Source organism: Aphelocoma coerulescens, chromosome 3 (assembly GCF_041296385.1).
Source record: "Aphelocoma coerulescens isolate FSJ_1873_10779 chromosome 3, UR_Acoe_1.0, whole genome shotgun sequence".
Lineage (NCBI taxonomy): Eukaryota > Metazoa > Chordata > Aves > Passeriformes > Corvidae > Aphelocoma > Aphelocoma coerulescens.
Window position 1 is genome coordinate 37,933,306 of NC_091016.1, and position 19,295 is coordinate 37,952,600.

The 19,295-nt window shown below is 42.3% G+C and overlaps 1 protein-coding gene across 3 annotated transcripts in view; it reads left to right on the forward strand.

Annotated features, from left to right (window-relative positions):
- The first annotated feature begins 2,994 nt into the window (after positions 1-2,994).
- Positions 2,995-19,295, forward strand: part of MOCS1 (molybdenum cofactor synthesis 1) — a 29,891-nt gene continuing 13,590 nt past the window's right edge. For all 3 annotated transcript variants that reach the window (XM_069009812.1, XM_069009813.1, XM_069009814.1), the window contains exons 1-4: positions 2,995-3,093; positions 10,732-10,864; positions 11,496-11,663; positions 16,525-16,689. In XM_069009812.1, the coding sequence (XP_068865913.1) occupies positions 2,995-3,093; positions 10,732-10,864; positions 11,496-11,663; positions 16,525-16,689 (565 nt within the window). The remainder of the gene's footprint in view (positions 3,094-10,731; positions 10,865-11,495; positions 11,664-16,524; positions 16,690-19,295) is intronic.

Below are 19,295 nucleotides of genomic sequence, written 5' to 3' on the forward strand. Positions count from 1 at the left end.
AAGGATTAAGTTTTTGTCTCTTGATAAGTTTATAACAAATTTTCATCTTTATTCATTGCACATCTAATCAAACCGCTTTTTCAACTGAGAATTTCACTGAATTGAACAATTATTACATTTAATATGAAGCTAAAGTGCCTTCTGTATTTCAACTGTCATTATCACTTGCTCTTCAAATAAATCCAGAAAATCCTTTAATTACAGTTATTCCAGTTCTACAGGGAGAAGCAATGCTTCATAAAGCTACTATAAATGTCAACAGCAAACTTGCTTCTGCAACTTTTGAAAATTGTAATTTAAACCAGTATTTTGGTCCGTGTATATGTTACCTTGACATCACACTGGTGGACATGGCTTCAGACTGGATATTTAGCCACATTGTAGGTCACTCAAGTCTGTATTTATTTTCAAATGGCTTAAGCTTTGGGGGGAAAAAAATAGCAACATGGCCTTAAGTTTTCCTGTTAGTCTGTAACCAGTCTAAAGACTGAAAAAAGTCTAAAGTCTAGAGTGAATTGGACAGAAAAAGGGATTTTGCTACAGAGCAAAGATTTAAGTATAACCTGACTAAACAATTGAATCTGTACCAGCACATAAAACTTAGTCTGGAAATAATGGCTGACACAAGCAATTGTAAAGCCTAGTTACTCAAACATCAACAAGTAACGCACAGGTCAAACACTAAAGGATTTAGACTGTGCAAAGAATTGCTAATCTGTTTTCAATCAGTAGTTGCAAATTAAATCCCCCTGACACAGCAATTTTGTAACGGAAAACAGAATTCTTTTCGAATGGAAGTCTGATCATAGAGTAGCATGGTGTATAAAATTGTGAGTTTTACTCTTACGACCTGCACAGTTCTAAGAGCAATAAAAGTCATTTAGGGAATCACATGGCTTTTGGAAGAACAGCTGACATGATTCAGGGAAGGAGATCCAGGGAAAATTTGGGCACCCAGCCAAGCACTCCTTTCATGCGTAGATCAGGTTCAGAACAAGTGCCTCCAGTTCAGTTTGGCAATGGGTGACCACGCTCTGCAGACCCTCACCTGGAGGTGGACATCAGGATACTGGACTTTTCATCATGAGCCCCTTATCTGTGAAACACTGAGAGCATGGGGGAAACTATATTAGGCAGGAAAACTGAAATACTGCTTTCTTATGCCTCATAAGATCCACTATGCCTCATTCAGTCCCTGTGCCTATCTTCTGACAAGGTTGTACAGATTTTACTTGAGACTGGTGCTGGGCAAGAGTTGTTGTTTCCACCAGAAATGTTGCCCAACTAATGATATTCATTATTCCCAGTCCTCTGGCAGCCTTGCTGGGATATGTACCCTGCATGTGAGTCCTTCAATGCCCATGTTTCCCTTGAAGGCAACTGGCAGCGAGAGCTCAGGCTCTACACTTGGCTTTTAAAGGGCTGAGGTGGGGGTGGGGAAAGGCAGAGAGCAAAGACTGTCAGCACAGGTTTTGCCCTTGCTGCTGAGGGCTGTGAGGCTCTTGTCACCAACGAAGAAAGGCCTTGAGGGGAAGCCGTATGAGGAGTGGCTGATGTCTGTATAACTTAGGTCAAAGTTACAAAATGCTTATATAGCTTCGGTTATAAGCTACCTATGTAACCTAATAGCAATATAACCTAAATCATGACTTTTTATCACTATAACCTGAAGAATATCAGTATAACCTGAATCATAGCCTTCTATACTTATATAGCCCGGATCATAACTTCTATACCTATATAACCTGATGCTTTTATAACCTGAATCATAACTTTTGATACCCATATAACCTGATATAACTTTTTTTATACAATGTAATGGCTAGTATATAGTTAACTAGTTGCTTAAATGCAGAATAGACAAAAAGAGAGAGAGAAAAGAAAACCAGCTTACCAGGTGTACAGTTTTAGAGGTAGATAAGTGTAGTACTAATGAGAAATTGGCAAGTGCAAAGCCAATTAGACACAAAACAAAGAATTTAGGCCAGTTAAGACCAGATGGACCAAGGAGCACCATAACTACGCATGCCTCGAAGACAAAGTTGAAAAGATCAAGTGTGAAGAAGACTTTAGAAGCCTTCATCAAAGACCCCTGAATTGGGGAAGCACAAGCGCAGTGCAAAGAATTATCTAATAACCATGAGATCATGCTACGTAAATTAGTTCCTGCGCATGTGATGATGTTGTAATGACATAGCAACATTAAGCAAAATTTACTGTATAAATATACCACAGCGCTTGACAAAGGCAGGTGAGTTAGGAGGAAAAATCCCCCTCACCACCAGCGCTGCAATAAACAAACACCTGCTCTATAGGCGCTGGTCTATGGGGATTTATTTCTAGCCTATCTTTCGGGCATCACGGCTGAGGTCACTTGGTCTGATCAGCCTGGAGGAGACTGAGGGGCGACCTCATCACAGTCTACACCTTCCTCGCGAGGGGAAGCAGAGAAGCAGTGGGGCAGGCACTGATCTCTTCTCTGGCGACCAGTGACAGGATCCAAGGGAATGGCACAAAACTGTGTCAGGGGAGGTTTAGGCTGGATATCAGAAAAAGGTTCTTCACCCAGAGGGTGGCTGGGCACTGGAAAAGGCTCCCAAGATAAGTGGTCATGGCACCAAGCCTGTCTGAATTCGAGAAGTGTTTGGACAATACTCTTGGGGCACATGGGGTGACTCTTGGGCATGGTCCTACGCATGGCTAAGAGGTAGACTCGACGATCCTTGTGCGTCCCTTTCAACTCAGGATATCCCGTGACTCTGTGAACTGCCCGAGACCGCTGCCCCGGGAGCATACAGCGGTGGTGAAGGACCTTTGGGAAACGTGCCTCCGTCCTTCGGCCCGCTCCCCTGAGCGGAGCGGACTACAACTCCCGGCGTGCAGCGCGGCGCCTGCCGCGGGCCGCCGCTCCGATTGGCCGCCCCCCTCCGCCCTCCCCGCGTGACGGCGCGGGCCGGCGGCGGCGCCCCCCGCGCGCCGGGGCAGGGCAGCCGCATGGCGGCGGCGGCGTGGGGGCGGCTCCTGCGGGGGGCGCGCGGGGCGGCCTCGCGCCGCGCCTGCAGCTCCGGGGCGCGCGCCAGGGCCGCCGCGCAGGTGAGGGGGCTCCGGCGGGGCCGCGGGGCGGGGAGGGCGCGGGGCCGGCGGCGGGCGGCGGGCGCGGGCAGGCGAGCGGCGCGGGGCCGCCGGAGGTCGCGTTTGGGAGTTCGTCCGTAAGGAGATGTATTTCGTGGAGGGGCGCTCTGGTCGCGGTGGCAGCGCCTGGCGGCGTGACCGGGGGGCTTGGGCACCGCGGGCGGGGGCTGCCAGCGCGTTCCACAGAAATGCAACCTGTCCGTAGAATTTTGCAACCTGTCCTGGACGGACCGGTGGTTTGTGCCCATGACCTGGTTCTATATAGGGGGAAGAGTCAACAAAACATGTAGTAATACATAATTCTTTGTTCTCCCTTTGTTGAAATGTCACCCTTACTTTGGCAGTACGTGGGACACCCGGTATCATGGACCGAGCCGGTCCTGTGCTCCTGCCCAGCCAAAGAGAGGTTACACAACGCTCTTTGATCAGCCTGGGTCAAAACCCGAGTGGTTTGGCAGCTTTCGGTGGTTGTGCTCCGATGGTCATGCGAGCTTCGCGCTGAACGAGTTCGTTCTGGTGCTGGTGCGAAGTGAACACAGGTGTTGCCCTGATACGGCTTCTCCCGGTTTAAGTTCGGTCCCTCGGGTGGATTCGGGCTCTTGGTGTCCAAATGCAGGAGAAAAAGCTGCGCGGAAAGGCAAAGGTTCTGTAACTGTGGCAGAAATAAGGCATGGCACACAGAGCAATCCCAGCTGGGACATGATTTATTGAGTTACTTGCAATTGCATGGCTGGCTTTAACAAAGAGAAAATAAGCTAAAGCTACTAGTTACAGACTCCCTGTCACCAGAATTGAATGCATTCACTGCCACTTACTTATTTACAGGAAACCAAATGGATTTGTGCGTTGCTTTATTGAATGTTTACTTGACTCAGAAGAATAGAAAGGTTATTGAATTTGTAGTGTTTGTTTGTTTTCCTAGGCCATGAACATTTTTTTAAATTCTGATCAGAATTACTTTTCACTATTTTCTATACCTTGGGTAGTGTGAACAAACATTCAGGAATACTTTTGAGAGAGCTTGATTACAACATCCATCTGAAAGCTCTACCTCCGTAAGGGGCAAAACACCACGGTAGCTGGAAGAATGGGATGGGAGGTATGCATTTGTGGCATAGTAAATAATAAACATGAGAAGTGTGCCAGGGCACGGCTCATATCCCGTGGGGCTTGAGAAGCAAGGTAGCGTAAAAACAAAGGCACTGCAAACTTAGCAACTATACAGTGGTAATATACTCGTTGCTCCTTTCTGTTCTCAGTCTCCTGGGATTGATGTGTAGAGAGGAGCAATTAGCGTTACAGCCATAGGGGACAGTGAAATGTGCTTTCAAATGAGAGAACATTCAAACATTCAGAACTGTTGTGAATACTGCTTGACTGTCTTCTGCGCTGGAGCTGCAAGTAATCATGGGTTCTAATTAGTTTCCTGAGAATTCGGGGAGGAGGTGTGTGCAAAGGGGAGAAGAGAGCACTAGGCTATATTTCAGTCCCCTTTAAAATGGTCATTAGAGCTATGGAAGGAAGAACTCTGTAACTCAGGAGCTTCAAGAGACAACTAGGAGGCTGTGTCCAAGGCCATCCATTGTAAGTCTTTAGGTTAGGTTGCAGACAGTGGGGTCAGTACAGCTGCTGTACTGGCAGTGTGTGGTGAACAATTTACTTGTTTATATCTTGGTTTTTAAGATACAGTTGTCAGTCTCAGAGATGTGCACAGAGTGGAGTTCCTTTTTCTAAGACTAGAACAGGGCACATAGCAACAGGCGCTCTGAAAGCAGCATTTTCACATTTGTTTGGTTGTTTCCAAGCACTTCTTTGGATATTTTTTTTTTTTACTAATTAAAAGTTAACAGTTTGATGCCATCCTACCATCTTGTATCCATGATAATATATGTCCAGATTGTATTCTTGAATTAAAAATATCATGTAGGATGACCTATTTCTACTGAAAAACTGGAAATCAGCATATTTTTTTAAATTCTGCCCTAGATGTATCATGTCCAGTAAGGGTCTTGATACAAAGTTTCACTTCATCTTTCTCCATGTGCTCTTATAGATCCTGTAATCCGAACACAACCTCCTGAAAATTTCTATGGCCACAGTGAAGCCTTCAATGCTGGGATAAAGTGGAGAGCCCAGTTTTCCCAGAAAGACCTCATATGGCCCCAGTTCTCAGCCAGTCATGTCTGAAACTCTCTGTATGCTGCCTCTCTGTTTTGTGGGTGGCCAGTGGCAGTCCCTGGGCAGTGCTCTCTGTGCCAGTACCCACAAGTGTAGCCTGCTGTTTGGGGTCAGCTGTTGGGCAGCAGCTGCTGAGCCCTCACAAAAACATTTGTCTTGGACTTCTCAGCTCAGACCTCATTCTGGCACTTGGCCTACTTAGACCCATTTCAGCCTCTGCGGTTGTCTGATTTCCAGGTTGAACCAAGGACATGATGTCACCACTTCCCTACAGACTAAGACACTAAAGGTGAGGCATGAAAGAGAAGAGCTTTTGCTGAGTTGTGTCTGTGATGCTGCAGCAGTGTTGGGTACTACACTGAGACAGCAGCGCTGTGCACAAACCCAGCAAGACTGCTGGAGCTTGATGAGCCAGTGGGTGCAGGAGCAGCACTAACAGTGTCATGGGTACACAGGTTGTCCTTGTTCCTGAGGCCTGTGCAGAAGTGTCTGCAAGCTTTACTATTTCCTAGTGCACAAATATCCCAGGGGATGAAGTGAAGGTGGAAGAGTAGAGCAAGAATAGCACTTGATCTTCAGCTTGATTAGTAGGTAAGAGTTCTGTCGTCTGCCCCCTTGTGTTTAACTGAGCTTTTCTAGTATCTGTCAGTTTGTGGTGTTCCTGGTGGTTATTGATACCTCTCCTGACAGCTTCCAATTTTGCTGCATTGTTAGAAGAGTTCTCCTGGAAATCACAGGTGAATTGTCAGGTCTGAAGGGTTGACAGCTTGTCAAAATGTAGCTGCTAGGTGCAGTCATCTAAGCTCTCATTCTTTCAGTACTAGTATAGAACATGTGATTGACAGCCCAGAGGATGAACCTGTTTTTTTCATGGATCAGATAAAGCACACTGTGTGACAGGGCATACTCCTCCAATGTGCAGAAGTGTCTCCTGTCAGCTATCGGGAATGGGGACTTGTGGGTTATAGCCATCCCTTTTGAGTGAAAAAGTCTTGGGATTGGGCATTGATATGTTAAAATACCAGCAACCATCCACCTTTTCCCACTTCAGGGAACTAATAACCCTTTCCCTGTAGCCTGGGAACTGTAGCAGGCTTTTGCTGTCTTTCTGTTCCAATAGTTCTCACAAAGTGATGCGGTTCAACCTCAACCTATTCTTCCCCTTGAGAAAATCCTTCTTACACAGCAATCTGAGAGAGTGCTTCATCCTTGCCCTGAGTTACCAGGAAGGCAGCTGAGTTTTCATCTCTGATAATTGACCTTTCCTGTGGTATTGATAAAAATATGAGTTGGTGCTGGGTACAGTGGCAGTTTTGGTAGTACAGGGTATTTTCTAATTCCTCTGTGCTGAAATCTAATTGGTCAGAAACTGAATAGCTTAAAAATTCCATCTCCTGTCATTCTTCCCTCCCAGAAAAACCCATTTCTGTACACAAAAAGAAAATGATTGAAAGAAGTTCTAGTAGCTGTGTGAAACATTTTTCTATTCCCTGTTCTAAAACCCACTACTTTGCAGCAAGAATTAGTTGTTTCCAGTATAAACTTTAAAGTTTATTGACAACAATTTCTTGCTGAGTGCCTGTTCTTTTAATGCTGCTTCTTGACAGTTCACTTAAGAGTAATTAATGAAGGGCAGTGTTATTCCCCTTACTTTAGCTACCTTACCTGTACCAGCCATGTACATGGATTACAGACCAGCAACAGAACTGGTCTCCTGTGTCCCACTCCAGTGGTGGCTCCTTCCTAAAAACAGGATATTGCTGTCTTTGAAAGTATGCAGTTTTGTCCTGCATTGCATAAAAGCATTAAAGTCTCCCTCACTTGCCCCCACCTTTCTTTCGGGGAGGACAACTTTTCCCTTCTTTCTTTCTCTGTAATGCACACTCTAAAACCGGGAGGCAGGAGGTTTGCACTGTTCTGTTTTTAAGTGGAGTGGTAAGGAAGCCTGATCCTGAAAAAGATGCAAAAAAGAGTTACTGAGAAAGAAACAGGAGAGGAGGGCTCCCGCAAGAGAGACTCAGATAATTTTAATGAACCTGGGAGTGCTTTCCCTCTCAAATGTGAACACCTTTCCAAAATAATAGGAAGGAGAAAATCAGGTATCCAACCAGGTCAGAAGGCAGCATAGTTTTCAAGAGAAAACACTATTGTGCTGTGTTTTTTCTGAGTTTGGCAGATTTAAAATATCCTTGGATTTAGTCTGTTCAGGGGTGAGTTTTCTAACTGGGGAAGAAGCAGAAATGAAGTCTGGATATTTACCTGGGCTCTTTGAGTTAACCTGGCTTGTATTCGGAGAAACACTTAAAATAAGTGGAACAGAGCCAGCATTTCTATCAAAGCAAGGAATTCCCAACTTGGGATTTTTTTGGGAAACTAAAGCTGTGCAGAGATCAACAGCAACCCTCACAGCCCTAGGCTGGAGCATTTTCCCGGGGTGTTTAAAATCAGATGACTTGTTCTTCGTGCTGGGGAAAGTGGAGGTGAAAGAACGTGTGTGAGCAGCGGGTGTGGCTGCAGAGTGGTTGCCAGAGACTCTTGTGGTGCCTCTGGGAGGGAAGGCCAGGTCTCGGGAGGGCTGGCCTTGCACCCATATGCCTCTGCTGTTGTGGCTCCTGAAACTGAAAGGGATTGCTTTCTCCAGGCAGAAAAACAATTCCGTGAAAACTACTACTGCAGTTTTATCAGGGGTAAACAGATGTTTTCTGGGCTTTGAAACAGGCTCTTTGTATCTCCTTTATCTTCTCTAGCTCCTCAGTGCTATGAATGTTCTTAGAGGTCTTCTTATCTTACCACAGAGCTGTTTGGATCAAATGTAGTGGATTGTTTAAAGGTTAGTGAAAAGACTGTGCTGCCAAGAACGTCTGCTCCTGCTTTTAAGTTTAGCAGCAGCATAGTGTTAGCACAGCTGGAAACAAAATTGCTGTGGCTGCTGGTGGCTGAAGTTGTGTCTCTCCCCAGATAACCTTTGCTGTCGGGCTGATTTGATCACTGAGGGTCCTCTGTGGCTTCCATCCACCCACAAATGTTTCTTACAAATGTTCTCAGAATGATATGTTTTGAGGAAGTATACCTGGGTGGTTCAACACTCTAGCTGACCGTTTCTAGATTTCTTGCAAGGGCTCTGTGGAAATCCTGTGCAGGATTAGCTCCTTTGGTTACTAGTGATGACCCGATCCAGGGAGCTGATGGCTGTGCCTGTTTGTGTTCCTGCCCAGTCCCTTGGCATCGTCCCATACATGCTGATTTTAGTATGTCTGGAGATTTCACAGATCTGTTTTTCACTAGATGTGAGTCATGACTTTTGCTTAGGTAAGCAGTTTAAATACCCACTAATGTGTCATTTTGTCTGGTTCCTCATTCTACATCTTAAATTTATGTCAAAACTTTATTTAATCCTTTGCCTGCTGCAGCCTATCAAGACTAGTCAGCACAATTTCAACTTGAGGCACAATTCTGCAGCTGATTCACACACACACGCTTGAACTTTGTGAGCACCATGTATACAGAAATGGTTTTTACTTTTCACTAGATATGAAATTGACTGTGTGTCCAGGAATCCTTTAGTTTTGTCCTGGTTTCCATGGCTGACTGTTAAATATCTGTATGTGGTTAACAAACAAGGACCCAGTGAAGGTGGTTCCCTTAATTATTTTGTTTTCTCTGGTTTGTAATGCTAGGCAGCTGGCCTCATTCATGAGTTACCAAATTGACCTCCTATAAAACGTTAATTTAAGTCTGATATAATAGATGAAAATACTTAACAGCATTTGAATTACGTTGTTTGTGGATGTTTGTACGTAGTGCCTGAACCAAGTATCCACCAGCTGATAAAAGTATGTTGGTAAACTCTTGCTTCTGCAGTACTGTGATAAGAGTTGATTCATTTACTGTAAGTTTCACTTGAAGTATCAAAATATTTTCCAAAAGCAGCAGAGTGGTTTCAGCTATGCTTTACAGGTATAGAAAAATAGAGCTATAACATCGTAATTTAAAATTAATGGGCTAAAGGCAGTGGGACTCCCTGCATTTAGACCTTGCTATAATCAACAGTTCTGGCACTGATGGTACCGATATTTTTAAGTTACTTGGTATAAACTTGAACTGTATTCGTTTGCAGCTACTATTTGGGGTATTTATGTTGATACATAATGTGATCATAGAAGCATAGAATGGTTTGGGTTGGAAGGGGCCTTAGATATCATCTAGTTCAAACCCCCTGCCATGGGCAGGGACACCTTGTGTTAGACCAGCTTGCTCAAAGCCCATCCGACGCTTCCAGGGATGGGGCATCCACAATTTCTCTGGGAAGCCTGTTCCAGTGCCTCACCACCCTCACTGTAAAGAATTTCTTCCTAATATCTAAGTCTACTGTTTTTCAGTTTAAAACCATTCCCCTTTGTCCTATCACTACAGGCCCTTGTAAGAAGTCCCTTTCCAGCTCTCCTGTAGTCCCATTTAGTGGACAGTGTTACAATGTCTCCCCAAAGCCATCTCCTTCCCAGGCTGAACAAATCCAATTCTCTCAGCCTGTATTCTTAGGAGAGGTGCTCCAGCCATCTGAGCAGCTTTGTGGCCCCATCTGGTCTTGCTCCAGAAGGTCCTCATCCTTCTTAGGCCCTCATTCTAGAGGGCAAATATTCGTACATTGTGCTTTAAAAAAAAACCAAAATTGTAAGTAGAAATCACTTGTAATATTCACTTCATGACAGTTAATAAAGAAATTTTTTAAATTCTGATCTTTTGTATTCAGTTTGAACAGGTGTTCAGAATCACACATTTCTCTTCCAGTTCCATCCTGTGTTATTTGTCGTTTGCCCTGCATTATTTGTCATCTTTTAACTGAGATAAGCCTTCTGGAGGTATTCTCTTATATGGATTTAGGCAGGAAGACTTTGTTGGAAATCTTTTTGAAATACACATCATGAAGCATAATTGTATATAGCAATAATTCAGTTTTGCTATTAAGAAGATGTTAATATTGCACATGGAATATGGAAGGAGCACAAGCAGAGATGCAGTGTTTCATCAACTTCTGGTTCGCTTGTGCTGAAGTGGAGGAAGGGCCCCTTCTCTGTAATTTCATTTACCCAAGGGCTGTAGTGAGCGTAGGTGATCCTGGATCATTGATTCTGGGAAGAGACAGACAGTTGAGCAAAAACACCTTCTATTCTGCACAAAAAGCCTGAAGCATATGTGGCAAAGACAGGTATCTTAAAATGCACAGGGAGAATTGTAGAAATGGAATTGCGTAGGGTATGAAACTTAATAAATGGCGAGTTTTGATGTTGGTTTTCCTTGGGCAGCTGTCTATGTGGGGAGGAATGGAATAATAATTATCAGTTCAGTTCAAAGTTGATATTTATACAGCAAGTTGACAGGGTAACTATTCAAATATTTGACACTTGCTTGTTTTTGTTACAGGAATTACAAAGCTCAGGAAGAGAACGCTTTGTACTGGAACATGCTGCTCCATTCTCTGCTTTTTTGACAGACAGCTTTGGGCGGCAGCACAATTACTTGCGAATTTCCTTGACTGAGAAATGCAACCTCAGGTGTAAGTGTCTGCTGGTTCCTTGCACAAGACTCCTCTGCACATTCTTGGCAAATGCCAAGGTTTGGGTTAGGGTGTTATTGCTGTGCTGCTGCTGTGCTGTTTCTTTTCTTCACAAAGTAACAATAAAGGACAGATAGAGACTAATTAGAGCTGAGCTACTGATGGGATGGGGAGCAAAGAGCAAGCCTAGGGACCTGCCAGAGACAGGAAGTGACAGATCTTTTATCAGACTTGATGTGGTTTGGATAATGGTGCTTGTGTGCCCAAAGTCTCTGTAAGCAGGAGAGCTCATACCTGGGCATTCCCACAATTACATCTGCAAAGTCTGTGCTGATGTCCCAGTGCTTGCTGGTTGAACTTGGTGTCTCTGAATGCAGGTTAGATAGAAGTAAGATCCTCTTTTTCTTCAAAGTGGATCCATTGTAATTTTGAGGCACATCAAATTAGTCTTGGGTTTTCCTCTGAAGGAAACCAGGAAATTGTTAGGAGATTGTTTGTAAAATTTTTGCACAATTGGTGTCATTTGACATTCATTAAAGACAGCTGCCCTTGGTGCATTTTTCCCATCAATATTAGATTAATTGCTGCTGGTTATTTTCTGCCCGATGTATTTCTGTAATCTTTGTTTCAGGTCAGTACTGTATGCCTGAGGAAGGTGTTCAGCTGACTCCGAAATCAGAGCTACTGACTGCCCAGGAGATAATCACCTTAGCCAGACTGTTTGTGAAAGAAGGTGTGGAGAAGATCCGACTGACAGGTGGAGAGCCACTTATCCGTCCCGATGTGGTGGATATTGTGGGTGAGTTCCAAATCAGTACAGAGTGTTTCAGAATGACTTGGTACATGTCCATCCAAGAACTGCACTTACAGATACCTACTGACACAGTCTGGCAACCAGAAGAATAGTTACACATTTAATCGTGGTGTTTTTTCCCAACATTGTGAATGAAATGCAAGATACCTCTCAGAAAATTTCCAGTTCTACTCTGTTGCTTGGATGGAACTTACGTGTCTTTATATTATACCAGCTGAACTTAGCATTGTTTTCATATTCAACATCTGGCTACAGTAACTTGCAATAATGCAGCCTGAGGGTGAAAAATCAAGAACTTGCATGGCCAGGTCCTCATGGGGGAAGAACAAGTGATATGTGCTTACAAACAAAACAAACTTTTTCTCTTTGATGTTTTAGGAGTGTGAGGTTTTTTTGTGGTTTTGTTTTGCTACCTTGATAACAGATGTCACTTGCTTGTGTTTAATAAGGAATGGTGAAAAAAACCTGTGTTTTTACAGTTATTGATGAAGACTGTTACTTCAATGGAAGGTAAATTACTGGGTAAATTTTAGAAGTCTTACTGCTTTGATAGGTATTGTGTTAAATTACTCTGCCTGGGTCTTTTCTCTTGAGTCAGGTGCTCTTTTTCCTCTGTCCAAAGTCTCATATGTTAAGAAAATTGCAGTAGATCTGTGTAGTCTCAATGTATAGATTAAGGCTCTGTAGGGGGTGCACTTTGGTGTATTGTAGACAATTGGACTTGTCTGTTTCTGGACATACACTCTTCTAAGTACTGAAGATAAGAAGAGGTTTATGTGGAAGATGAAGGTCTTGAAAGAAGGGAGATTGCCTACCAATGCAGTGAGCTTTTGTGTAGAAAACAGTTGGTCTCTGCCTCTGCTCTGTTTTGTTCAGGATTTGGAAGACCTTTTCCAAAGAAGACGACCTTCCAAGGGAAGCAGAGGAGCTGTTGTAGTTTGTACAACTGACCTGTTTAGAGCTGGAAAAGCTGTGACTGGACTGAGCTGGGGTGTGTCACCTCAAACTTTGATTGTGAAGAGTTCTGAAATGGCACTAATATTTTGGTACTCTGAAATATCATTATCTAGAACATTTTGCCCATCCATGATGGGTTTGGGGTTGTTTTAGTATTGAGGGAGCTATACGCCTTTCAAGAGACGCATTTCTTTCAAGATTCTTTCCAATGGTAATAGGCATAATTATTGGCTCCTATAAAAGGGAACTAGATTTATAAATTAGGTTGCAATTTAAAATACAATAAAGCTTTGTAGTTCAGCGTATAGTATTGGCATGAAAACGAGTTGAAATCAACCATCAGTTCAGAGCAGAACTTTCTTTTCTGGAGTATTGTAGGCACCTTTTTTATTTGTCAGTGGTAGCTGCTGATGGCTTATACTCAACACAGCCATTCTGATGTTGATAGTCTAAGTGGAGTAGTCAGGTCATGGCAATTTGCATTACTGTATTGCTGCAATCCAGAAGTATTGGTACTAGAAGGATAGACATATTTTTGTTTTGCTTTACTCCAACAATAGAATTCTCAAAGGTTTATTTTTGTGCCTGAAAGAGAGAAATGGATCCTTTTGAACTACTGGGTTTTCATTATTCTGCCCGTGTTCCTGTTGACAGCTGAACTTCGACAGATTCATAGTGATCATTTTAATGGATAACAATAGTGATCTTGGGGTGAAGGTAAGGGATGTTCAGATGTTTGTCCTGTTGTATTAGTTCATTCTGTTGTGGATTTGTATTAGTCTGGCTGGGTTTTTTTAAGGCATGTTGAAAATTGTTGAAATAGGTCTACAAACACTTCCTGTTTTCTCAAACTTTGGTATTACTCTACGGTGCCCCAGTCTGGGATCAAGATAAGAGACTCAAAACTAAATAGCTCAGTGTAATAGCTATGGGAAAACTCATTGAAGGAAAATCAAGCCCAAAAATATCTTCTGCAGAATTTGAGTAAAGCACCTTTATTGAAGCTATCTTAGCATAATGTACTGGTTTGGTCTGGGATAGAGTTAGTCTGGTTTTCTAGATGGTTTTAGAGAAGCTGGCTACAATGTCTCAGGTGCTGACTTGGGTTGAGGTTTAAGCTAGGTTTATTTTTAGCAAGCCTTTCTCCAAATCATAAATGATCTGCGAAATGCCAGTAAAGCTCAAAGATGTTAATGCTAGATTTCTGTTACCAAATTTTTTTAATACTCAAATTCAAGTTTTTTAGTTGTTTCAATGAACAAATGTGATTTGAAGCTACGGTAGGAGACCATGCTATTCAGAGACCTTCTACAGGTCTTTAGATTATTTTAAATCTTTTAACAGATGCACGTATATAAACTATGAGTCAGCATCTAACACTTGCTGAAAGCTAAATTATGTCCTGGGTACTGCTGAAAACATATGTTTGAGACTTTTCTGAAGCAGCTGATAGTGGAATGTAGAATCCATCTCCTTTGAGACACTCAAAGTTTAAGTAAGCACCGGATATAAACTCTGTGATAGCTGTTTATTATTAGTAGTCTGAGGAGTATACATCTGCACTTTGGAATGACAAAATCATTTCCCAAGGGGTGGAGGATGGACTATTGGATGACTTTTTGTAGCAACATACCCATTTCAAGAGAGAAGTGGTGTAGGGTAGACTTGTTAGTTGATGTGTTAGGAAATATACACACCTTTTCTGCACTCAGTCGGGAGAAATACAGTTAAGGAAATGATTGGAGGAGAATATGCAAGAAAATTGTCTATTTAAGAGGATGCTCCTGATCCTAAAGGAAAAGGTACATGTGAAATGGTTTACTTCATGGCTCAAGTTTGACATACAAGTTTTAGCTTCATGCTATGGACTTACAGCATCTGTTGTGTTTCCTTTTTTACTTGATAGTTTTTGTCAGGTGCCTTTGCTTGTGCTGATTGATGCTAAAGCAAACAGATTTAATGCAGGTACAAGGAGAGTTACAAAGTTATGAAGTCTCTTTAATCCCTTTTGGATTTAGAGGTCAACAAGCCAAGAAACCAAGACACTGAAGGTTACACTTGGTAGAGTATTCTGACTGGTCCTTTTTAGCTTGTTGGTGTTAGTGTTAAGCCTCCATCTCTAAGTTCTCAGTTGTCTACTGTCCAATTTGTTACTACAGGTGATTCCATGTATTAGTGTATTTCCAGTGCCTCATCCTGTACCTTGCTCTGTCTGATGAGGAAAAATATGTATGGACATCATCTGCTACCTGTACTGAACTAATCATCTGGTGCTACTTTTTAAAATTTTTTCCATTTTGGGCTGCAGAATGACATTAGTTTTATTCAATACCTTTATTCATTTTACATTTCTAGCAATGAAGCCTGTATGGCACCTAGACTCTTTTTCTCAGTTGTTCTGAGGTGTTCAGCATTTTGTGTGTTCTGAGGCTGTAAATAAAAGGAGTGATGTTCCTAAAGTATCCTCTGGCTGCAGTGTGTATCCTTTATTCTCACGAAGATAGACTGCTAGTGATAGTTAGTGTTAAGTAATCTTTGGCAAAATTGAGCCAGTAGCACTTATCCTCTAGAAAGAGGTTTTTCTTAGTCATTTAGGAGGATTTTGAGAGGTGAAGGCCAGGAAAAAACCTCTCTTAGTAAAGATTGCTCTTTCCCTACAACCTCATGTCTTTATGGAGCTCTTAATCATGTTGCAAAATGCTGCTGCTGTAAACTTCAGCATCTTTGCTGTGACCTAGCTTGACCCTTTCCAGCATTCTGGACTCAGTTTAGGGTGAATATTTTGAAAAGAGCTGGGAAATGAGATAAATCAGAAATAAAGCCCTTATCAACATGAACAAATAGAGGTAAAATAGCGAGGGAAGAAGGGACTATGAAATAGTTGTGCTGTAATTACAGCTGCCTCAAGAGTACGGGTTCTTCAAATATTTCTTAAATAATTAGGGTGGAGGCTATGAGGGAGGGAGGAAAAACCAAAGTAAATTACTTTGCTGTGGCTCTGCTTCTGCAAGTTGTTTATGAGGGTTTTGTTCTTATTTGTTATTGTACTGATAACTGGAGGTTTGAAGGCTTGATCTCTGGAGATCTGGTATGCTGAGGATTTCTGCATTTGGCTTATGAGGAGGCAGCTCTTTTTTAAATCTTAATCTCATTATATTAACTGTTTCTTATGCTGTTTTCTTTTGTTAGCCATTTTTTAGTGTCTTGCGTAAGCACTCTCTGGTTGGCCGGGCTACCACTGGTAATGGAAATATCTCAGTTGTCAAGTGCAAATGTTTTGTCCCTTTGGATGTTGTTGCCTTGGATTCTCTGTAGTAGTCCAGTATGTTGACCTTTTCCTGTTTAGTTGGGACTGCATATGGTATTTTTTTCAGAAGTTTAAAGTCACTACTGCTGGCAGCTACCTCTGGGTTAGAACTGGTTTCTGGTAAAGCATTGTAGGATAAGTGTTGCTAAATAAACAGTTAGGTCAGGTGTCAGTTGTGAAAGGGATGGCTTGCTGCTTATTATTATTGCAGAACATAAAATTCAGCTTGCAAAGGTCGATGAGGAAAAGAAAGTACACAAAATCAGAGGCTGCCTTCCAACAATAAAGTAGGTATTTAAGACATGAAGAACGAAAGTAGTGTGCATTTTAATAAAGCAGAACTGTACCACCAATTTCACTTGCAATAAACTGCTGTCTCTCATACCTTTTGAAATGGATTTGTGCTAAAATTGGTCTCTTAAACCAATACAGCTGGAAGAAAGCCAAAGCACTGAAGTGTCCACATTTTCTTCACACCTTCAGTGATACTTTTTCCTTTGTTTCACAAATGCTTTGTGTCTTCTGTGTAACTTATAGTTTAACTACTTCCTTAAAGTGTTCTTTTTACTTTTTATTTCCTAGGTCAACTGTACAAGCTACAAGGGCTGAAAACCATTGCTGTCACAACCAATGGGATCAACTTAACCAGACTGCTGCCCCGGCTGAAGGAGGCAGGACTGAATGCCATTAACATTAGCCTGGATACGTTGGTGCCAGCTAAATTTGAGTTCATTGTCCGAAGGAAAGGTACAAGCTTGTCTTCTAAGGCAACTGTGTTAATACTTGCAGGAATGTTGTGAATTCCTACTGTATCTTTCACAGTCAGTTACTTTGGTAGGGAAGTGAATTGCTATCCTCTGAGACTAGGAAAAGTAGTCTGTACTAGCTTGTTCAATAGTGACTCTTTTTCCTTCTTCCTGTAATGCTTAGGAAGAGCCCCTTTCATTGAAGTTGATGAAGTAGAAGATGCTCAGCTCACCACAGTTAGTCATGTGGCTAGTCATATAATCTATAACTGGCTAGTCATAGATCTTAAGAGGGCTCTCCAAATCTTGTGTTGGTCTTGTGTGCTGTTCTTCTTTAATACTGTTCAAAAAACCCAAATGTTTCTGCTATACCATCTGGGGTCAAAGATGCCACAAGAACTTAACTTCTTGTCATGAATAGTGGCAGTTTCTGAAGTTATATTTGGGGTGTGGTAGCAGTGGTCTCACTTGTGGTTAGTGATGTTCTGTATCCACTACTTTTTAATAGGAGGTAATTTGAGGAGGGCTGTAATTTGCTTGAGGTAATTTGAGGAGGGCTGTTGGCTCTGTAACCTCTCCTACTCAGCAAGTAATTCCAAATAAAATTTCAAAAATGCTTGGATATGCCCAGTGTTACAGATTCTTGTTTAAACGAATCCTAAAGCTGATCGTAGAGCTCAGCTTCATGGTTGGGCTTCCTTCCAAACTAAAACTGGTTTGATGTTGTATCATTCTCCTTCTTGTCCAGCAATGTAACTTCAGCAGTCTGTGAACATCTAATTCTGACAAAACCTCTGAGTAGCCACCAGATGGGGCAACAGCCTCAGATAGAGGTAGGAAGAGGACTGTAGAAATCTGAAATGCTGTGAGAAGTAATGTCTGCATTTGAATCACTGCTGTCAAACCAAAGTTCTGCTGGCAGGTGCAGAAAGGTGCCCTTGTCAACAGTCTCTATGGGAGCACTACATCAGGTTTCTCAGTCATGGTGCAGAAATCAGTTCCTGTCATAAATCTGACTGGAGCCTTATTCCTTCCAGGGTAGGCTATTACATTAATCTGGTTGTGTCATGGCACAGTTGGCTCCCAGAGTGGTAGCTGGGAGTATCTAATCACAAACAGGTGTTGGCTATGCGCTTTCCTTCTGCTCTCTGTGTTTGAGTATTACCTGGTTTGTGACATGTATTAGGAATACACCCTTCTTTTGCCACTGAAGGGGCAAATGTGAGCCTCCAGCTTCCTGAATTGTAAGGCCAGAGATCTTCATATATGATTAGAAGCTGTTAGGAGTGTGCTGCTTATAAGGTAAACTGAAAGTTATTAGGGATGAGGGTAATTTTTATTATATAAATGTTCTCTTCCCTCTCTAAAGAAAAAAAGATCTTTTACCAACAAAGAGAGAAATTGCTCAACTGAACGGCGTAGACAATGAACAGGGAAATTTCTATTACTCCATATTTTTAAAGAGGAGAAAAAAGTCTCCAAATCGTAGATTTTTTTCTAAGCAGAGAGATCAGTTTAAAATAATAACATTGAGTTCTGTTGGTTTGGATTTTTTTTCTTTTTTTTTTGTTAAGGTTAAAGACTGAAATTATGTCAAATACTTTTTTTTTTTTGAGGGTTTTTATTTAATAGGAGATTTCCAAGTATGGAATGAGCAGAGAATAGAGTGCCTGCCCTACTGAGCTACCCTGTCTCCTGTGGCAGTTCCAGAGGCAACAAGATATAGCTCTATTAAGGTGAGAGGGATTCCTGGTCTTGGACTCCTACAGGCTGATAGCTTCTCTGGAAAGTAAAGGTGGCGTCTGTTTATGGAGCTTACCAGGAACTTGAGAAACTTGGAATAATTTCTGTTTTGCTGGAAAGTCAATCTAGGGTTTTAACAAGACGCAGAAAATGTGTATTTTTGGTGCAGGTGCCCTGCATGACATCTGCCCCTACTTGCAAATGGTTGGGATAGACAAAAATGACTGTGAGATCCTGATGTGTGAAAGCACTTTAGAGTACCATATTTCTACCTCTCCCAATCTACCACATTCTGAGGGATGAACAAATGAAAAATGCTTTCATGCAGGTAGCCAGTCTAACCTGTTTCATGGCCTGTCCTTTTTGTGTGTGTGTGTGTGTTTCATACAAGGAGAAATGAGGTAATGATGTACTGTAATTGTATCATTAAACGTAGGCCTGAAGCCTTTTCTCCTGTAAGGATTAAATGCTGGGAGGTTTTGTACAACATAGGATTTTTCTGGATGGCTCTAAGGTTCTCTATACTATAAAGCTGGCTAAAGTTCTGACTTCAGGAGATCAAATATGATGGAAATACTGAAATTTTTCGTTGGGTGAAAGAGGAGAATTAGTTGCTTCCTGGCCTCTTGAGTTACATTGAGTTCCTCCTTTCTGTAATCCTGAGGTCATGCGTAAGATTTTCTGAGCAGTTACAGAGATTTTTGATCCCATTCATGGCTCTGGGTTGTGCTTACAGCACTGTCATTATCTCTTGCCACAATCTGCCTGCAATCTTGCTTAATTGGAAGGAGATCTACCACAGGTGCTGGAAACTTCCTAGGCACATGCAAAAGTAGGTAGTGATTGAGAAGGGTGACAAGCCAT